The sequence below is a fragment of the Gymnogyps californianus genome, chromosome Z, assembly GCF_018139145.2.
Source record: "Gymnogyps californianus isolate 813 chromosome Z, ASM1813914v2, whole genome shotgun sequence".
NCBI lineage: Eukaryota > Metazoa > Chordata > Aves > Accipitriformes > Cathartidae > Gymnogyps > Gymnogyps californianus.
The window spans coordinates 39,615,506-39,634,630 of NC_059500.1; the positions used below are offsets into that span (position 1 = coordinate 39,615,506).

Consider the following 19,125-nt stretch of genomic DNA (forward strand, 5'->3'; position numbering starts at 1 on the left):
GTGAGTAATTCAAATACTTCCCATCACCACTGTCTCTCCTGGCTGTCTCCGGACCGAGTCTGCCTAGCAGTTTTACCCATACAGTGTTTGTATATGTACTGCAACACAAGTTATTTATACATGCACATAAAAGCGTGCTGGGCTTATAAAACCAAACGTTGTAGTGGCAAAAAGCACATAAACACCCATACATCTGAAGCAGAAATCCAACTCTGAAGAGTCTGAGATCAAGCACACCAACCGTCTGTTACCAATTATTATTAAATTATAACTCCTGTTCAGCAAAAGGAAAGGCTGCTGCAAGTATCAAGGCAACAGTAAGCTATCCTCTTTGCTTATGCCCCTCTCTCCATCCCTCTACTCCTATCTCCTCCATCTTGTAACTAGAGGCAAAAAAAGCATCTTCCTTTTATCTTTGGTCTCCCACAGTGACTGTGGTCCAAACATTTGTGATTTCCAGGCAAGATTACTGTCATAGACAGAATCCGGAGCTCTATATGAAAATGCGACTCAAATTCCAGGCAATGAACAATGTGGCTGCCTGGCTTTTACACAGCTTAGGGCACAGCCAGCCTACCCAGCCTGTGCTCACATCCTTCCAATTTTGCATAGTTTAAAACTTTGCTTCCAACTTTCAAAACAATTAAACACAAGATTTTGACTCTAAAGACAAAGACCTTTCACATCGCTGTCACACGCACACCTTTCCCCAACCCCCAGCAAAAATTCTTAAGCAAAATATATCCTGATTTTATAAACTCAGAAGAAACATGCTCATTCCCGAAATGAGAACATCTAGATTTTACTCCATGTTTCAGATTTTTGAGTCATCTTCTCCTCTTTTATTCCCTGCCCCCAAGAACACAGTGACTGTTGCTGTTTAGGATGGTGCTTACCCCATGTGGAACACAACAAAATTCCTCTCCAGGACACTGCAACCCCAAAGGTATTTAAATGGCATGGAGTCGAAAGGAGGGCAGCAGACTTTTGCCCACACATTATTAAGTCAGTGACTCAGCAGTGGGAGCAGATCGGTGCGGCTAAGGTAATGACGTCAGAATCAGCTACGGCGAGCAGTTTTGAATTGTCCTGTTTCTGTTTAGACCTCACAGGCTTATGGCACAGCAGATTTTTTCCAACTCTGTGGTCCTATCCAGGCATAACCTGCATCTGCAGTCAGCCTTTATACAGGAATGAGAAGTACTAGATGAGCTGTTTGAATGTAGCCTCAAAATCAGTTTATTTTAAATAAAAAGTATCTTCAGATTTTTTTTTTCAGAATTTAAAAGAACAAAACCAAAAACAAACAAAGAGCATGCAGCACACAAGCACAAAAACGCCTACAGCTTCATAATGAAACAAAAAAACCTACTGCTGACAGCTGGGAGCTTTTGTTTGTATTTTTAAAACTACATTCTCCTTGACATCCCGGCTGCTATGTCAGTGCTATCATATACATGCAAACAGAGTAACCTTTTAAATTTCATGACAAGGCCAGGTGATTTTTATTACAGTGCTAGGTTTGTATTGCCCTACACGGAAATACTGTATAAAATTTCATATAAAGCCGTTGCACCCAATTCAGAACACCTTTGGGATTGATTTCAGAAGCCCAGAGGACCCACCACTTCATTCTCCTTTCCGGACAATAGGGCACAGAAAAGCAGGAACTATATCCAATCCCTTCCTCCATGGATTCTTTGGATAAACAGTAAAAAACCCCCAAACCAACCCAATCCCATATTTCGTTCCCTCTTACCATCAGCTCCCCCACTTTCCAAGTCTTGCTAAGTTGTTGGGCAGCCAGATAAGAAGGAAATTAAGTCCTAAAACCAGTTAGAAAAATAAGGGCCGATAAGCGAACAGTGCCGGTAATGGCACCACTCAGGGGCTTGGAAACTCCTGTCAATGCCATCCAGCAGCGAGTGAGATCACTTGGAACAAACATGTTGCTGTTGGCTCCTGGAGGGGTGTGGGATCGGGAGTGCTGACTGGTGCAAAGCTATTTCCAGTGCTCCATAAATCTCGTGCTCTGATCATGCCCTTCGGAGAGCTAATGCTGATGGGAGGGATTTTCTGTTCTTCTCAGGTGGCTGGAAAAGCCCCCATACTTTGCATGTAGCAACAAAACAAACCCGAATTATAGCTACTTGAGATTATCCTTCAGTCAGTCTTACAAATTCATCCCAACACATCCACTCAGTTACGACAGGCACATGAGCCAGAGTCAGTCCCAGGGGATGACTCCCACTGCTGTTACTGGAAGCATTTTTCCCTCATCCTGTTCCAATTTTCTTAGCCTCACACTGAATTTTGGGCCTCATCTTTGGGAAGCAAGTGCCATATTCCTAGAAGCTACTCTTTTCAAAGCTCCTTTCATTCGGAAAAAAATCCAACTCCTGTGAATGCACGCTTGTGAAAAACTACCTTTACCAATAGTAATACCAATACCATCTGTGCCAAAGAGCCTGCAAACTGCATTTAGATGCAACACAAGTAAGAACATGAAACAGGGTGAAGACTCAAAACATATTAAGATCACATAGGACCTTTTGACAAGTCAATGCATTTCCTGTGTAGGAGATGGGGATAGTCTACTGTACTCTGAAATTAGCCCCTTTACTAGTGAAAATGGGAAAGATTTTTCTATGACAGAGAGATATTCTTTGCTAGTATTTTCCAGGGGAAGTATCAGGAGAAGAGCGGGGAAAAAACCTTATATTTCTGTGAGTATGAGTGTGAAAAGCATCAGACTGATAATAGTACATAGATTTCACTTTGCAAAAACTTGCATTTCTTCTCTCTTTTCCATTTAATGAACATACCGCCTCAGTAACGGTTGGGTATACAAACCGCAAATCTGATTTATTCCAGAAACAAATCTGGCATGCAGGCTGCCATGGTTTAACCCCAGCCGGCAACTAAGCACCACGCAGCCCAACCAGCTCACTCCCCCCACCCAGTGGGAGGGGGAGAGAATCGAAAAAAAGTAGAACTCGTGGGTTGAGATAAAGACAGTTTAATAGGACAGAAAGGAAGAAAATAATTATAATAATAATATGACAACAATAATAATAAAAGAATTAGAATACACAAAACAAGTGATGCACAATGCAATTGCTCACCACTCTCGCTGACCTATGCCCAGTTAGTTCCTGAGCAGCGATCCACCCCTCCTGGCCAACTTCCCCCAGTTTATATACTGGGCATGACGTCATATGGTATGGAATATTCCTTTGGCCAGTTTGGGTCAGCTGTCCTGGCTGTGTCCCCTCCCAACTTCTTGTGCCCCTCCAGCCTTCTTGCTGGCTGGGCATGAGAAGCTGAAAAATCCTTGACTTGGTATAAACACTACGTAGCTACAACTAAAAACATCAGTGTGTTATCAACATTATTCTCATACTAAATCCAAAACATAACACTATACTAGCTACTAGGAAGAAAATTAACCCTATCCCAGCCAAAACCAGGACACAGGCTGACTGCTCTACAGAGCTTTTTCTAATTCCTAAATACTGAATTGCTAATTGCAATTCAACTGCAAACAAAAAATTCTTCAATGTAATCTTACCTATCTCTAATGCCACAATAATACTCTGGATATAACATTAAGAAAGGAAAAGGCAGGCGAAATTTATTTTGCATCCATGACAAATTTTCACAGCAGCTTTGTAAGTCCTGCAAAACATACTCTCATATACAAAAGAAGGCATCTCCTCCTGACTTGAGTTGAAATTGAATAATAAGCTGTATGTTTAAATATGGATAATAAGCTGTATGTTTAAATATGGAGTGAGTACAGAAACTATTTCCACTTTTGCAGAAAAAAAAAATTATTGTATTCCCTTATCTTCTGAAGAAAGTAATGTCCTGTAGTAGGTCATCAGCTCATCCTGTTACCTTTTTCATCTGTTGAATTGGTGGTTCATACCAACAATGACATAGGTTAAGGAAAAGGATCGTGTATGTCCCTGTTTGGTTGCAATCCCACTATCTGAAACGTGCCTATCTGTTGCTCCATGGTCCAGTCCAGAAGGACTGGGAAGCCTGTGGAGGTATTTGCAACACACTGCTAATTTCATTCAAAAGCTGGAGGCTGCTCCTGAGCTCTTGCCCCAAGGGAGGACTAGCCCAGTGGCTGTGCTGAAAGGAAAGCTCACCGAGCGCCTTGTCTGCCTGCGAGCATGGACTGACCTTTCCTGAGCAGTTCCCTTTTCCCACCTAGTTTTACAGTGTACTCTACAGAGCTCTGTTCCATAAGGGTGCCTTCCAACAATGCTCAGCCACAACCAGCAGGACAGCTGAATAACGCAATGCGAAAATGTGCTCAGCTCAATGCAGTCGCCATCAGACGGGAAGCGGCAAGACAGACATTGCATTGTAATTCATTTGTACTTCCATGTCTGCCAGCTTTTCACGGGCTAGGAAAGATCAATGAATCAAAAGATATTTTGTCCTAAACACAATTCTCACCACTTTTAGGACGCGAAGCACCTTATACGGTTTGTATTAGCATGACTGGATTTCTGTCAGTGAAATAAGATGCCACCACTTTATAGCCTTGGTCTCATAGGCAGATCTCATGCACAATGAAGTAGTTGTGTGAGAATGGCTTTATGCCACCCACATGACTGACGATATTATGATCTTAACTCATTTTACTCACATTTTCTGCAGAAACAGTTATAGTCTCTCGTCTCTCCCCAAAATAGACCACATTATGATCCTGAATACAGGGAAAGCATTATGTAAGTGAAGAGCATTTCAGCCAACTTGCTGAGACAAGGAAAACTAACAAAGCAACTTTCCATATGTTGTGCAGGCAAGATACTTTATAAAAAAGGGATGCCTGCAGTAGGAAAGAAAGAAAAGCTAACTCTGCAGTGAAAAGTCTGGGGAAATACACCATAAATCTTTCTGCTTCATCCATGTTCTGTATTTTTTATCCTCAGGTCTTAGATAATTCAGCAACAAGTAAAACACGCTTGCATAAATAGTCAAGTCTTAAATAGGACTCAAACTGTCACACACCCCCACTGCCCTTCTCCTATGGCCTTAGTGATCTTTTCCCTGTCGCCTTTTTTACTATTCTGCAGGCTACTCAGCCGTCCTGTGATCTTGTGTACACACATGTTACAGGCCTCTCCCTGGCCAAATGAAGATGTTAGAATAGAAATAATGGAAATAATCACAGGGTTCTTCTAGTTAACAGGTTCACTGAGTGTTATCCAGAGCTCGCAGTGTTGTCTTTAGATACTTTTAACTAACTGATTCCAATTTTTTTAAATTAAAGTCCTCAACGGCCTATGCTCAAACAAGATAAGCTTGCATAGTGATATCAAAAGAGGTTTCATCAAGGTTAGGCAGACTTAAAAAAATACTAGCAACCAGAAACTTTCCATGTAGACCAACTCTCCACGTTCTGCCAGATGCTAGATATTGAATAAATTAAGTATCTGCATAAAACAGCCACCTCAGAAAGAAATAAATTAAAAACAACCCCAGACCCACCTTCAATTCTATTATCCCACTGTGCTGTCTGATGGCAACTGTAGCTACTTTATAACATAACCCAGTTCTCCTCACTCAGCTGAACTTCCAGCTGGACTCTGTCATCTTCAAACTGCAGCCAGCTTCTACAGTGCTTCTGTTGGTCACAGGACATGGTACGTCATGGAGATGTAGCCTGTGTATGAGCTATCTTATTATGTAGCAGGAAGCAGCACAGCAAGAAAATAGGGAACAGGAAGAGAAAACTGAGGACACAATCATTCTTCCATGCAATTGCCTCCCACTTGTCTGACAAGGTCTGAGCCATGATGGGCTCAAGGCACTGAGAGGTGATGGAAAAATGGCTTTTAACTTCGAAAACTTCATTGCTGTCAAAACATTGTTTAAAAATATATTTGATATGCTCAATTCAAATAATTCACATCAGTGAATTTAATCTCTGGAAAACAAACTTGTAGTTTTGTGCCTTCTCAGATGTTCGAAGGTTTGAAGAGTAAATGGAAAATGAAATCATGATTTGTTATAGAAGTGGACTGAAAAAAATAGGAGGGAGTCATAAATTCTGCAATTAGGCAGATGCCCTACAAGCCTCTTGTAGCATCCAAGACTGGGGCAGACCAGTTTGAAATGTGATTAAGCCATCAGCATCTCACTTCTGGCTCTTGAGGCTCAAAGGTTGCTATCAGAGATGTGTTATGCATTATGAATCAGAAATATGTTACCTAACCTCTGATTTTTTTTTTTAGCTGAAGCTTTCAAATCAGTGTCTGTCTTAGAAGACAGAGGCTACCACTGACCTCCTACGCTCCTCTGAAGCTACATATTTGTGGTGAGACCGCATTTGAGAGAGGACAGGAACTACGTTGAGTTGCTGAGGAGATCCCAGGAAGGACACAGCTTGAGCACTCCTTGAAGAGAGATCAACAGTTAAATTCCAGGCAAAGGCTGACTCACACCTCTCTCCTCTCCTGGCTGCTACGAAGGAATCAAAACAAGGCAAATAAACTCCTGCAAACCCTCCTCTCCTTTCTGAAGTAAGGCGTGCCCTTATGTTGGTAAGACTGGACATGCATGTGGTAACAAGTGGTCAGGACTACCAAATAGTGCTGTTGGCAGCCTTCACTGACTGAGGACAGACCTGCATGTTGCCGCAGGCAAGTGCAGACACCGCCAGGTACATGCTGTTTTACAACAACAAGTGCGCTGAACTTTAAAGTTGAAATAAAGATGCTTCAGAAATACAGATATAAAAGCTTTAAGAAACATGAACAAGGACTTCCCATGCTGTACTTGTGTAGGACAAAATGATCCCCAATAACGAGCTCTCTTGCAGCACTTGTGAAACTTGACTTAGTGAGCTGTGTTACATAGGCTTCTCAATGAGTGAACCGTTAAGTAACTCAAAGACAAAACAATCCCAATGCACATGGATCCCATTTCCAGTCAACCAGGCTTAAGGAACCTCGGGCAACTTTTCTCCAGTACTTTCCCAGTGCTAGCTTCAGTGTGGTGCTTCAATGCCAGCGTGCTACAGGACTGAAGTGTCCATACAGAACATTCAGGTCCCTGAAAACGGGCAGAGATGGGGGGGTGGTTCTCTACTGATTTCATCCCAACAGTAAAATCCACCAGGCAACTGTCCCCTTTACTCCTCCCAACACACTTATCTGAGGAGGTGAGATTATCCAAACCCTTTACTTTTTCCACACAAGTACTGCAAAGTGTGGAACATTCTTGCCCTCGCAAGAGTACTCAGCAGCACATATACACGCTATTCTTTATATTCCCTCTAATGCTGTAAGGAGGCCTTTTAGCTACCTACAATACATACAGGGAAAGCCTTCCAACTCCCGAGTGTGCAGACAACATTTTATGTAGAATTTTTAAGACCAAACTTTGTTTAAAATACAAAACCCCATACTTCTTTGTGTACCACTCTCACATACTACTGGCCATATCATTGCTAATCCCTACCGGAAGATTAATGTGAATTTAAATGCTACTTGTCAAAAATAAGAAAACAAGTTCTTATTTCTTAACTTTCTGCTGCTGGATGGAACACTGCTGACAACCTTACTTACAAAACCCCCCAAATAAAACCTCTGACATTGACAGTTTTCTTTTCTTATTGGCCTGCCTGCATTTTTTTATGCTTGTATTTTTAATGATCCATTTCTGATGTTTAGTTACTGAGAACATTTGAACTCCAGTAACACAACAGGATCACTGCAAGTGATTAATGTCTTCATAAATTAAATCTAGGCAAGAACAGCTCAGCTACAGGCTCGGACTGCCGTTCTTTGTCCCTGGGTCATGACAAGAAAAATCCCCTGTGCACATACTGGAGAAAGAGGCATGAAAAGTCTTTCCCTCAGGTATGTGAGGGCATGTAAGCTAACATTCCCTTTAAAGGACTGTAGGTGTCTGGGGTCTGATGACTGGTAAAATGCTAATGGTAATGTTATCTTAGTTGCACATCTCAACATCTGCTAAGCCCTTGGTTTCACCTTGCAAAATAAAATGGAGATTATGCTCCTTTCACTGAGGCCGTAATTTTGTGTGGGGTTTTTTTTTTTTTTTTTTAAGAAAAAATTCTGACAGATCACTTGTGTACTTTTATATGACACCACAAGGAAGAAAGAAAGCATGGAAGTGGAGAGAAAGGAAAAACCTGAGAAACCAAAGCTTGTGGCCTGGTGCTTACAATTCACAGGCATGAGGCAGCAACGCCACAGCTATTGCTTTGATCTATCGCCCTATTAATTCCTCTTCCCATTATAGAACCCCTGACATTTCACTGGTATTCAGATGTGATTAAAATATATTCTAATACCTATAAATAGAAATGTTGGTTCAAGTACTAATTAAAAACAAATCTGGCATTTGGAAACCTGTATCAACAAAAAAGTAAAAAGGTGCAGTAAATGGCAACAGTTGAAATGTCCCTTTTTTTCTGAGAAAAAGCTAGACCTCTGTTCTATTGATCTTTACGTTAATGTTTGGATTCCCAAGTGTTTATAAGCATCCACCCAGCGACTTCAGCGTAAAAGTAACAAGAGAGATTTTGCTCTGTCCTTCAATTTTAATTATTGCCATAAAGTTCCAATTATAACAGGGTAAGTCATGCACACTGACTTTCCGCAGCCTTCACAGTAGTCTTTAATTAAACAAGAGTCAAATGTCATGTGAAGTTTACCATGCTCCCTCATTGCACATTAGTTGGATCATATGCTACTTCATAACTAACCCTTGTTTATATATAAATCTACACATCCTTTATTTTCATGACTGATTCCATCTTCTTACCTCCCCTACTGAATACTATGTACTCAAAGCAAAGACTGATTGCAAGGGTGCTTTCAGTCACAACTTCTGCTGCCTTAATTGTCACAACTCTCCCAGCTTGAAAAATCCATGGGACTCTACAAAATAGCCAGTGCTGCGTGTGCTAATAAGGATTTACTGATTTGCGCCCCAAAGACACTAAGCTCTTTGGAGCAGGGATGCTAGCCTCATATGTGCCTGTGATGGGGAAGGCATGTTTATAGTATCATATAAACAGTGTTTTCCTCAGGGACTGTTAATATCCATGGCACTTACTCGAAGCAACTGTAAAGAACTGATTTCCCCCTTAAACTCATGCCCAAACCCAGAACATACTGTAGTCTCTCTGGAAAGCAAACTTTTCTAAATCCTGAGTGAGACTTTGGAGCACTCGAAGAGGAACAATACGGGCTGACCATGGGGAAGAATAATTTTAGACCATAACAGACACGATTGCATTTGGAGACAGTACACACAACTAAAATGAACTGGGCTCTAATACACAGTTACCATGTCATAGTGAGAAATTTAACACTTCAGCAAATGTGCTGCCCAAGGTACATGTACAATAGTTATGACATCTAGGCTGCACTGTCTCCTGCTACCATGGTATGCAAACACACCTGGACCTACACAAAACACACAGAAATACTGAGTAATTAAGGCATCTGAAGATGCAACAATACTGGAGTTAAGAACATCCAATTTCAGATTTAGACACAGAAAAAAGAACCTGAATGAGCCTGGATCCTGGTGGAACACTATTACTCCTAGTCAACAATGCAATGGCGTATGTTAGGGAGATTTTTTTGAAGTGAATTACCTCAGCATCTTGCTGCCGGAGCTGGTACGTTTTCTCTAAGCACTGCAGTATTCTAGGACACAATGTCTTCCCCTCCAAGAGAGACTCCAGAAGTAACACCAGCTGGTCAGGGAGAAGCTAAGAGGAAAATAAATGCCATGTGTGAATAAAGATCTCTACTGACTGAACAATTAAATGGAAACAAACCAAAGAGGACAAGACTGTGATAACCTGTGTACTTCCAGCATGTGCTTGAAATACGACAAGAACTTCGAGCTGGTTCCTGAAAAACCTCAGGGTTTATGTGTCTGTGTTCTGAAAGACTCTGTGCTGGGGCCCAATTAAGACTCATTTTCCATGGTTTTCATTGCTACAGTTAGATCAGATCTAACCCATGCTTATCTTATTGAAACATAATTATAGCTTATTAAGATTTTTATGGAATACATATGCTAAGTAATTCCATTTTGTTTGGGCTTGGAAGAAATAAAAAAAGGAGAATAATTTACAGTGCATAATTTCAGGAATCAACCGGACATATGAATGTATAATTTTTAAAAGTTGCTTTTTCATCTGTTATATGAGCAACTGCATGATATTCTTATAGTGAACAAAGAAACATAACACAAATAAGTGACCCACAAAACAACTGTTGTAATGACACATTTTGAGGCATACTTTAGTGCAATGAGTCACAAGCCATCCATCATTACATGGTAAAGATGCATGAAAGTTATGTTTGTGGCACACACAGTATGTATCTATCTATATATGTATATATATTTATTAGTCGCCTGACTCCAGAACCTGTCAAGTTGAACCTAATGTAACCTAAAAAGAAAAAGCATAAGAAGTCTGATGTAGCAAGTGCTTAAGTGCTCTGTTTAATAGGCTTATTGGATGAACAAATAAATAATTCAAACAGAGCTCAGAGACAAATTACACCAGCTGCCAGGAAACATCTATTGGAAATTCAGGGTTCAGGCTGATCAGTCAGAAGTTTGTTATATGCCCCAAAGCTTTCCCCACTATTCATCATTGCGGGGCACCAAAAGAGGAAGGGGGAAGGGAGGAAGAATGTGAATTTAAGCTTTTGCACACAAAAAGAAACAAGCACTGCTCACTTATAATGTTCTCCAGACAGATTAATGAAAAAAGGTATCCTGTTACTTTAACACTACTTCCAGCTTTTATCACATTTGGTGATTCTCTGCTCCTTAGCTGCATCAATGCGCTAAGCACGTACAAAATGACGTCCCCTGTAGGAAATACCTCTTCCAACAACACACCCCACAGCCAGAGCTGTTTATGTGGATTGAACAAGTCTGGACCCCTGATCTCTGACAGCAAGTCCATGAAGGTATCAAGGATCTTCTGATAAGTCTTAATCTGTAAAATATCGCCGTTAACAACTAACTAAGCAACATGACATTTTCTTCCCTTTTAGTCTGACATAATTTAGCATAGTACTTAAATCAGAATAAAGAGGAAAAGAAATCTCTAGGATTTTAATGCTTTGGTTTCCTTGCATTTTGATTTCCTTCCATTTTTTTATTATTAAAGTTGTTTTCTTGGAGACTGAAAAAAAACTCGCATCTCACTGGCTCTTACTGGAACATTTTCTAAGTGATACCGAAGTCTGCCAACAAAACGGAGTTGTTAAAAATAGTCAGACATTTAGAAATATTGAATATATCAATTTCAGGACAACTACTAAAATGCCAACTTGAATGTTTATTGCGCAGTCCAACAGCAGCTGCCTGGGGGATGGTGAGACACTCTAAAAAATAAAACAGGGAAGGCTTCTGGGAAGTGGCTCTGCTTGGAAACTGAATTCATTCTCAACATTAATAAAATCTGAAATGTTGCAGAACACCACGCACAGAAGGGTAACTTCTGATTTAGAAAGCCTTCCCTGCTAACTACAAAGACAGCAGAGCAATACTTAATTTGTAAAAACTGTAAAACAGCTGCTTGAATACATAGGTACAGAACAGCTGAGAGTTATTATTTTGTAATATATCTCCAGTATAATTGCTATACAGATTCACCCAGAGAAAGCTACTGTTTAAGATAGCATTACAGAATCTCATTGAAGCCAACAAAAGCACAGCAGCAGAGCAACAGCCATGTCCTTAATTTACCTCTGCCTAGTGCTGCATTATGGGTGAAGAGTTTTCAGAATTACAGGTTAAACTCTTCCCAGTTTAGATTTGAGACTGCAGAGAAAAAAAAATCTGAGACCATGGCTTCTGTTATTTTCCCACGTTCCAGCTGCCCAAGATGAGACTTTACATACCAGTTTCCAGCTCATGGTTTAATTAAAGTCCAAGGTAAGAGCGAGCAAACACCGGCAGAGAGGGTGGGGGCACCGGCAGAAATGCTGACAACCTGTAACCAAAGCGGCACTAGTGGGCGCAGCTATTACATTTTGTTCTACCGCTTACCTCCAACACAAATAAAAGGAGGAACATCCTCTTTCATTCCTTACCCTTTCTTTTTAATAAACGAGACTCTGCCTAAGAGAAAAACCTGTCCTAAGCAAGGAGGCAGAAAGCTCGGCCGAAGTTTCATGACAGAGACTACTACAAAATTCCTTCAGGGGTCGAGAAATCTTCTTTTCCCCCAAACACAGCAATACGAATAATGCTATCTCCAAAGCAGCTTTTTAACGGTTATAAATAAACTTCACAAAATTACTCTCGAATTTTCAGTCAAAAAACCCACACTCCATTATTTTTCATTTTCCCCACCACCGTCCTTATTTCTCCCACCCACCTGTTACTTCTCATCTTTCACACCATGAGAATTGTTTGGGGTGCATGCTGTCGATTTTCCACTTGTTTGCCTTATGCTTAATACAACGGGGCCCTTGCTTTTAAGTGCTACCAAAACATAAATGCTGGAGAAAAAAAAAAGTAAATTTCTTTCCAAGTATTGTGAAGCCATTTTCCTTTACAACAACACATATTCCGTGAATGCAAATTGAATATCTAACATACACAAAAAACCACACAATGCAGCTACAGCAAAATACAGCAGGATAAATTTCACTGGGCCAGAGTGAATCCCCATGTTGAAAACATTCAGAAAACAACCATAACACTCCAAATACAAAACTTCAGTGTTCCTGTTAAAAAAAAAAATAAAAAATTATATATATATATATTAAAAAATCACACTGAACTGTATTGGGGCATGCTCAGTCAAAATGCTCAAATACATGCGATTATTAAAGTAGATCACTTCAATCAGGAAATGTGGTGAGTATCAAGAAATAGTTTTCATTACAGCAATGATTGCTGCAACAGCATCTATTTATACTGTAAAGTAGATAGCTCCTATCTACCTCCAACCTATGCCTGCTGCATGGAAATCATACTACTTTTCCCAGGGTTCTCCCTCCCCCAGTTGTAAGTACTGATACTACAAAGAAGAAATAAATTAATACGTTGCAATCGAGCACACCAGAGGTTTTCTGTCATGTCCCATGTAATTAAACATCATCCCCACTATAAAGCTGTATCCCAGCACTGTATATGTTATCTTGCTCTTACGACTGTAAAACCTCTTCTGCAACTCTTCAGCCTTTAAAAGAGTTCACTTGTCCTGCCACTAAGTAGCCATTTGTTCCCTGCTCCCCCTATGTTACCTGACGTGGTGGTTTTAAAGTTTGAATAATGAGGCTGTTACCTCTAAAACAAACTGAAAATGATGGGGAGTATCAAAACTAGGTCTGTATTTGAAAAAGGCAAGATGAAAGAATTAAAGAAAATGTAACCAAATTGAAAATATAACTCACACTACTACCGAAGCAGCTTACTAGGGCTGAGATTCAAAGTACACTAAATATCTGGGAACTAAGAAAAAGCATACTTTGTATTTTATTCATATCAGTACACAAGACACTTAAGCCATTATGCTGTGTTACAAGAATATCTCAAGACATTAGTAGGTTTGAAAGGGTTTCTACAAATAATCTTGGAACAAAACTATGAGTTTTCTGAATCCTACCCCTAACCTGTAAAAAGCACAAAGAAAACAAATCTTGCATCTTCAAAGATCTGGTACGGCACCTACAGAGGCCATCGACCTCACATCCCAGAAGACCACCCACGCGAAGGAGCGTATTTATCAATTCCTACATTAACAAATGCAATAAATGCCAGATTCACCCTTTATACTAGAAAAAATGCCACTGAAACATTTAACTACTGACCTTTCACAGCCATGAAATGTGACACAGATCTATCTACTTGAGCATCCACAGCACCAGCACTTGCACTGCACCCCTAAGCCAGGACACAAATCACTAAAGTAGTACAGCTGGTATGCTGAATATCCCATTTGCTCCTGCCTGCACTTGAATGAAGTCATTGAAAGCCTCCTCGGAGGGGAAATCTGCCTCAGACTAATGCAGCAACCGATTGACAGTGGCGTGATTTCTATTATTACTCCATTATCACACTGGGATCTGTGCCTAAATGAGCATACTTCCTCCCTGATGCCATTTCCTTTTATCCTGGCTCTAGTCTAAAAGCAGATCAATGGGAGTAATATATATGATGTCACTTCAATTTACAGCTACTGCCTCCCTCTCTCGTGTGTACAGATAGATCGATTCTTCCCAAAAATGGTTAAGAAATGCATGGGGAGACTCTTCTCCCAGAAAAGAGTTCTCTGCTATATTTGTCTGTGTAACCACAGCAAGGAACTGTTTATACTGAGCAAAAACAGGGAGGAAAGGAAAAAAAAAGTCACTACTGTGCACTGGAAAATGCTGGCTGAAATACAACACAAACAAGGCCTAAAACAGAATTAAAGCAATTTGACCTTTGAAAATTATACAGAAAAGTTTCAAGTTTCTAAGGCACAATATATTTCTCCCGTATTTCTTCGGGAGAAGGTAGTCTCGTCCCCCCCAAAACATGAAATGTCTTTTCATTTACATTTTTACAAGATTTTCCAAAGTCAAACCGAATTCCTTCCCACTTCTCTGTTAGGTAAGAAAGGGAAAAACCCCACCCCAGAGTTCAGTAGTGAATGGCTCACTTCAGACAAAATTTCCTCATTAATTGCAGATAAGAAAGCACTGCTACTAGTCCAGGAGACAGGATTTATAGGGCCAGGCCATCTCTGCGCCTACACTCTGAACCGATCAAACAAATCGCTGAATGAATCTCACGTTATAAACTCTCCACATAGACAATTTGCCTTAAGGGCTGTTTTCTGCAGGCTGCAATTAAACAAAAAACCTTTGTAAAACAAATCCCCCTTCCTCAAACTGTCCAGAAATTGTTAGCTTGAAAATTCAAGAAAACACTATTTACTCAACAATATTTTTAGACAGACTTTGTCATTGTTTACCTCAAACAATATTTTTCAGATGCTGTTTTCATCTGCACAGTGACTTCTTTTAAATGAAAACAAGGCTTCCCCCCACCCCCCACCCCCCCCGGGGGGGCTAAAATGTACTCATATCAAGTAACATATGAGTTCAATAAAAATGTCCACGCTAACAGCTGTTAACTAGCATAGTGTGATACACTACTTAAGAGAGTCTAACTCTGAAAGAACTAGTCTGCAGTTTGATTAATACACAGAAAAAAAAAGTAATCTGCAGCTGACAAAAAAATGCTTTGAACTGGTTCACAAAATAAAACCCATCTATGCCAGAGGCTGACAAAATTTCAGAAGTGCGTAGTGAAGCAGACTGTTCTGTTTAACTTTATTTGGGTCAGTTTGTTTGTGACTTGCCTCTTGCTGAAAAATCAGCTCCCCTTCAAACATTTATGAAAGATAACTAGACCTCACTATATTTAAAAGCAAAATAAATATCTCTGTCTGTAACACATTCTTGTCTACCTATGAACTACACTTCTACGAAATGTCTTCCCGTTGTGTGCAATTTTTCTCAACCTCCGCTCAGACGGTTCTTTCTGTGCTTGGCAACTCATTTTTCAACACCTATTTTAAAAACAAAAAAACAGGAATTGTACTGGGTTTTTATCATGAAAAAGAAATTCCTATGAACTTTGCTTCAAGAAGTCTTACTTCAAGAAGTAATGATCACAACAAGTTCATCAGCATTTTATTTGTGTTACACTTCAAAATGCTGTTTCTGGGACATTTACATCTGGTATGACTTGCTTCATACTAGTAGGATATAAAAATGACACTAAGAGCAATTTATTTAATAAACAACTGCACTTGCATTTAGTTCCCAGGTACTTTCCTCTTATCAAAATTAAGGATTTCTTATTTTTGGAAGCAGATAAACTATGTCAGAAATAATTTTAAGGCCACTACCTACTCAAATATAAAGGTTTGATTTTTCTGGCCACATATATGAAAACATTGCTGGATGAAGGACACAAATCCTAAAGAACCGCACAAACTTAAGTCGGCACACAAGTCGAATGACCTGATCTCTACTGACTTTTAACACTCCTTTTCAAATGCAAGGACAAAAATAGCAGTAATTAGAGTGCAACTGTTGATATGCAAGCGATAAATGTTATGACACAGCTACAATTTAAGGCGGGCTTCTGGAGGGTTCAAAAAGGTTTTGTGCATGTGCTTGATTTTAATTATAACTTAACCTGATATGTGCAACGTTAATGTGTCCACGAAGCAACAAAACTTGGGAAACTTTTTCTGAGCAATGGATTCGGCATTTTCGAAAGAGCTGCTGACGGGCAAGCACTTTACAAATTGTGGCTGCTTCTTTGAGATGCCCTCCTCAAAACCTGTCCTAAATTAACACTGATTTGTCAAGTAATGTTTGTGTAATCAATGCTGTACTTCCCTAAATGTTACAGACACCCAATTTGGGAAGGCTCTTGGGACTACTTACCTGCTTGAACTTCATCATATTCATACAGGTTTTTTTGTCCTGTTGCATTTAAATAGGATTTTGACACTGTACAAATCATTGTACAAATCACATCATATTACTTGCACCAAACCATTTGGTACTTATGCATCAAACTTAGCATTTGATTTCCTTAACACTGAAAAATATTAGTAGGGTAGCATGAAAGCAAAAGCAGACAGGGAAACTGTGGGTATATATGTTACAGTACTGTTAGATGAGAATGCAAGGATTTAATTTTATCGATACTTTAAGCTGACTTTCAATGCGGGAATCAGCGGCATAAATGAAAGTTTAAAGCTGTTTCACATTCTGTGCCTGATATTCTGGTTACACATTACCAGTAATGTTTTTAAAAGGCCAGCCATTGCTACCAGTCCATAAACTGAAATTTTTTTTCTTAAGCTATAGTACAAAATATTTTCCCATAATTTACTTGATGGAGAGAAGATCCACTTACGAAGAAATTGAACATCTGCAATCTAATATAAATGCACTGAAATGTCAAAAATTATTAAACCTTTATGATCTAACATACTGCTGAGCCAGCAAAATGAAAACCAGGTGGCTTCCACTACAGGTTCAGTCAGGTTATACAGTACTTTCCCTCAACCCTACTTTTCTCAAAGAAATGTTTCACCACAACTTTACCCTCGAGCATAATAATTCCCTTTTAAGCATAATAGGCTACACATCGTCTATTCTATGCAGATTATCATCTCTGCCACTTACTACCGTGCTTCCAGCATGTGCTGCTCCTGGTTTCAGATGAAATGGCCATGGCAAGAGAAAAGTGGACACAAGAAGCCAGATTCCACGTTTGAAATCATATTCCACAGGACCATTACTTAGACACACTGGGAACAGACAGCATTGCTCTGACACAAACTAAAGTTGAAGCTGGGAACAGCAAGATCTTCAGTTATCCCTTCACTCCATCTCAGAAGTCCCCAGCCCTGGAGAGGTGATCAGAACGTCAGCACCGCGGTTAGTGCTCTCCAACCACGTGAAAGCAGCTGGCACTAAGATTACCTTCTCATCTAACAGCAGACCCAACAGAGGCACTTCAGGTTCAGCAAACTGTTCATCTAGCTACAAAAAACAAAGCCAAGGGGAACTCTGGTTTTATTTTCCAGACTCTTAGACTACTACAAATTAAAGGATTCACACGGAAGACCAACAAGTCTTAGTTAGCAATTGGTGGAAAGACTTCATACCCACATCGTAGCAGATGCCAAAGTGGAAGTATTTGCCTCCTTATTTGTCCACCCAGAACACTCTAGGTCTCAGCTGCTCCAAACTATGCGCTGATGCTGAGATCAATGGCAGTATAAACCATGTCACCTTGAACGACCATCATCTAGATCCTCTGAAAAAACCCAGATCAGTGAGTGTCCTCTGAGACATCAAAAGAAAGTTGCAGACTACAGCAGACACTGAAAACCAGCATTTCAGTGGCCAGTCTACCAACTGTGAAAAGAAGAGTTGAAGAACCATTATCTCTGTATGCTAGCCACAACCATCAGTGACAGCACCCTCAGACAGATTTCCTTTATTTCTCTGGCTGTATGTACTAGAAGAAGAAAGAGGGACAAAAACCTGAGAGCCAAAGAAAATTAACTGATTTTTCTAAGCTTTGCTAAGTTGCAAATTACTGGCCAAGTAACCTCATCACCCAGCACTGAAAGTGCTGAATCCTATCTCTAGAAACTACCCTTGGCAGTTAAGCTACCTCTTCAGTCCAAAATCCTTGCAACAGAACTGACCAAGGGCTAGCTTGAAGAATTATCTTCTTTTTCCTTGAGAAATTGGCGCATACATGGAAATTTCTGGAACAGAAATTTGTTCTATCTACGCCTACCAATGCAGGACCCAGTCAATGACCAGAGTTCATCTACGATGGTGATCTTCAAGGATCATGGGAATTCACTAAGAGTTTCCCAGCTCTCTAACGGTGTGGTCAGGTCTTGGGGAGATCATGACTTGTTCACCAGAACATGTTCCTTTCTGGTAAGTCAAGCACAAAGGTACTACATCTGCCCCAAACAGCCAGCATCATTCAGGGAAAGAACCTGAAGAAGGAGTGAGACAAGAACTCACTTTCTTTCTCTCCTAACCTTTCATCAGCCTGGCTGCTGCTGAAGAAAGTCATATCAGTTCCACTTAGCTCATGGCTGCAGGATACGACACCACTTCACCAGGGAGGGCTGGCCAAAGTTCATCATAAAGCACTAATAATGTCACAAGCCTTCCTGGAGGAAAAGACTAAAGCACAGATGTGAAACTGCACTTCCATCACTTGACCCTTTACTCCTGGAATCCACAAGAATCACCTCTCTTTTCTACCCTTTTTTATTTCAGAACAACAGGTGATGAGTGATTTCATGTATAACTGCCAGTTGTCTTTTAACATTTGTAGATCAACTGCATTTCCAGACCTCAGCTAGCAATATTTTCTTCTGACCTGAAATCTGGCTCTGATGCATTGTGCGTTCAACACAGCCTGTGCATACTCACAACAGTTTTTCCAACACACCACATCCATTTGATCCTTTGTTAGGGGTTTTTTGTTGTTTGGCTTTTTTTTAATTTGTTAAGAACGCAACTGATCAGA

General features: G+C 40.2%; 1 protein-coding gene across 1 annotated transcript in view; it reads right to left on the reverse strand.

The window, feature by feature from the left end:
• Positions 1 to 19,125, reverse strand: part of AOPEP (aminopeptidase O (putative)) — a 190,053-nt gene that overhangs the window by 15,758 nt on the left and 155,170 nt on the right. The window contains exon 13 of the mRNA XM_050913244.1: positions 9,659 to 9,775. Within this exon, the coding sequence (XP_050769201.1) occupies positions 9,659 to 9,775 (117 nt within the window). The remainder of the gene's footprint in view (positions 1 to 9,658; positions 9,776 to 19,125) is intronic.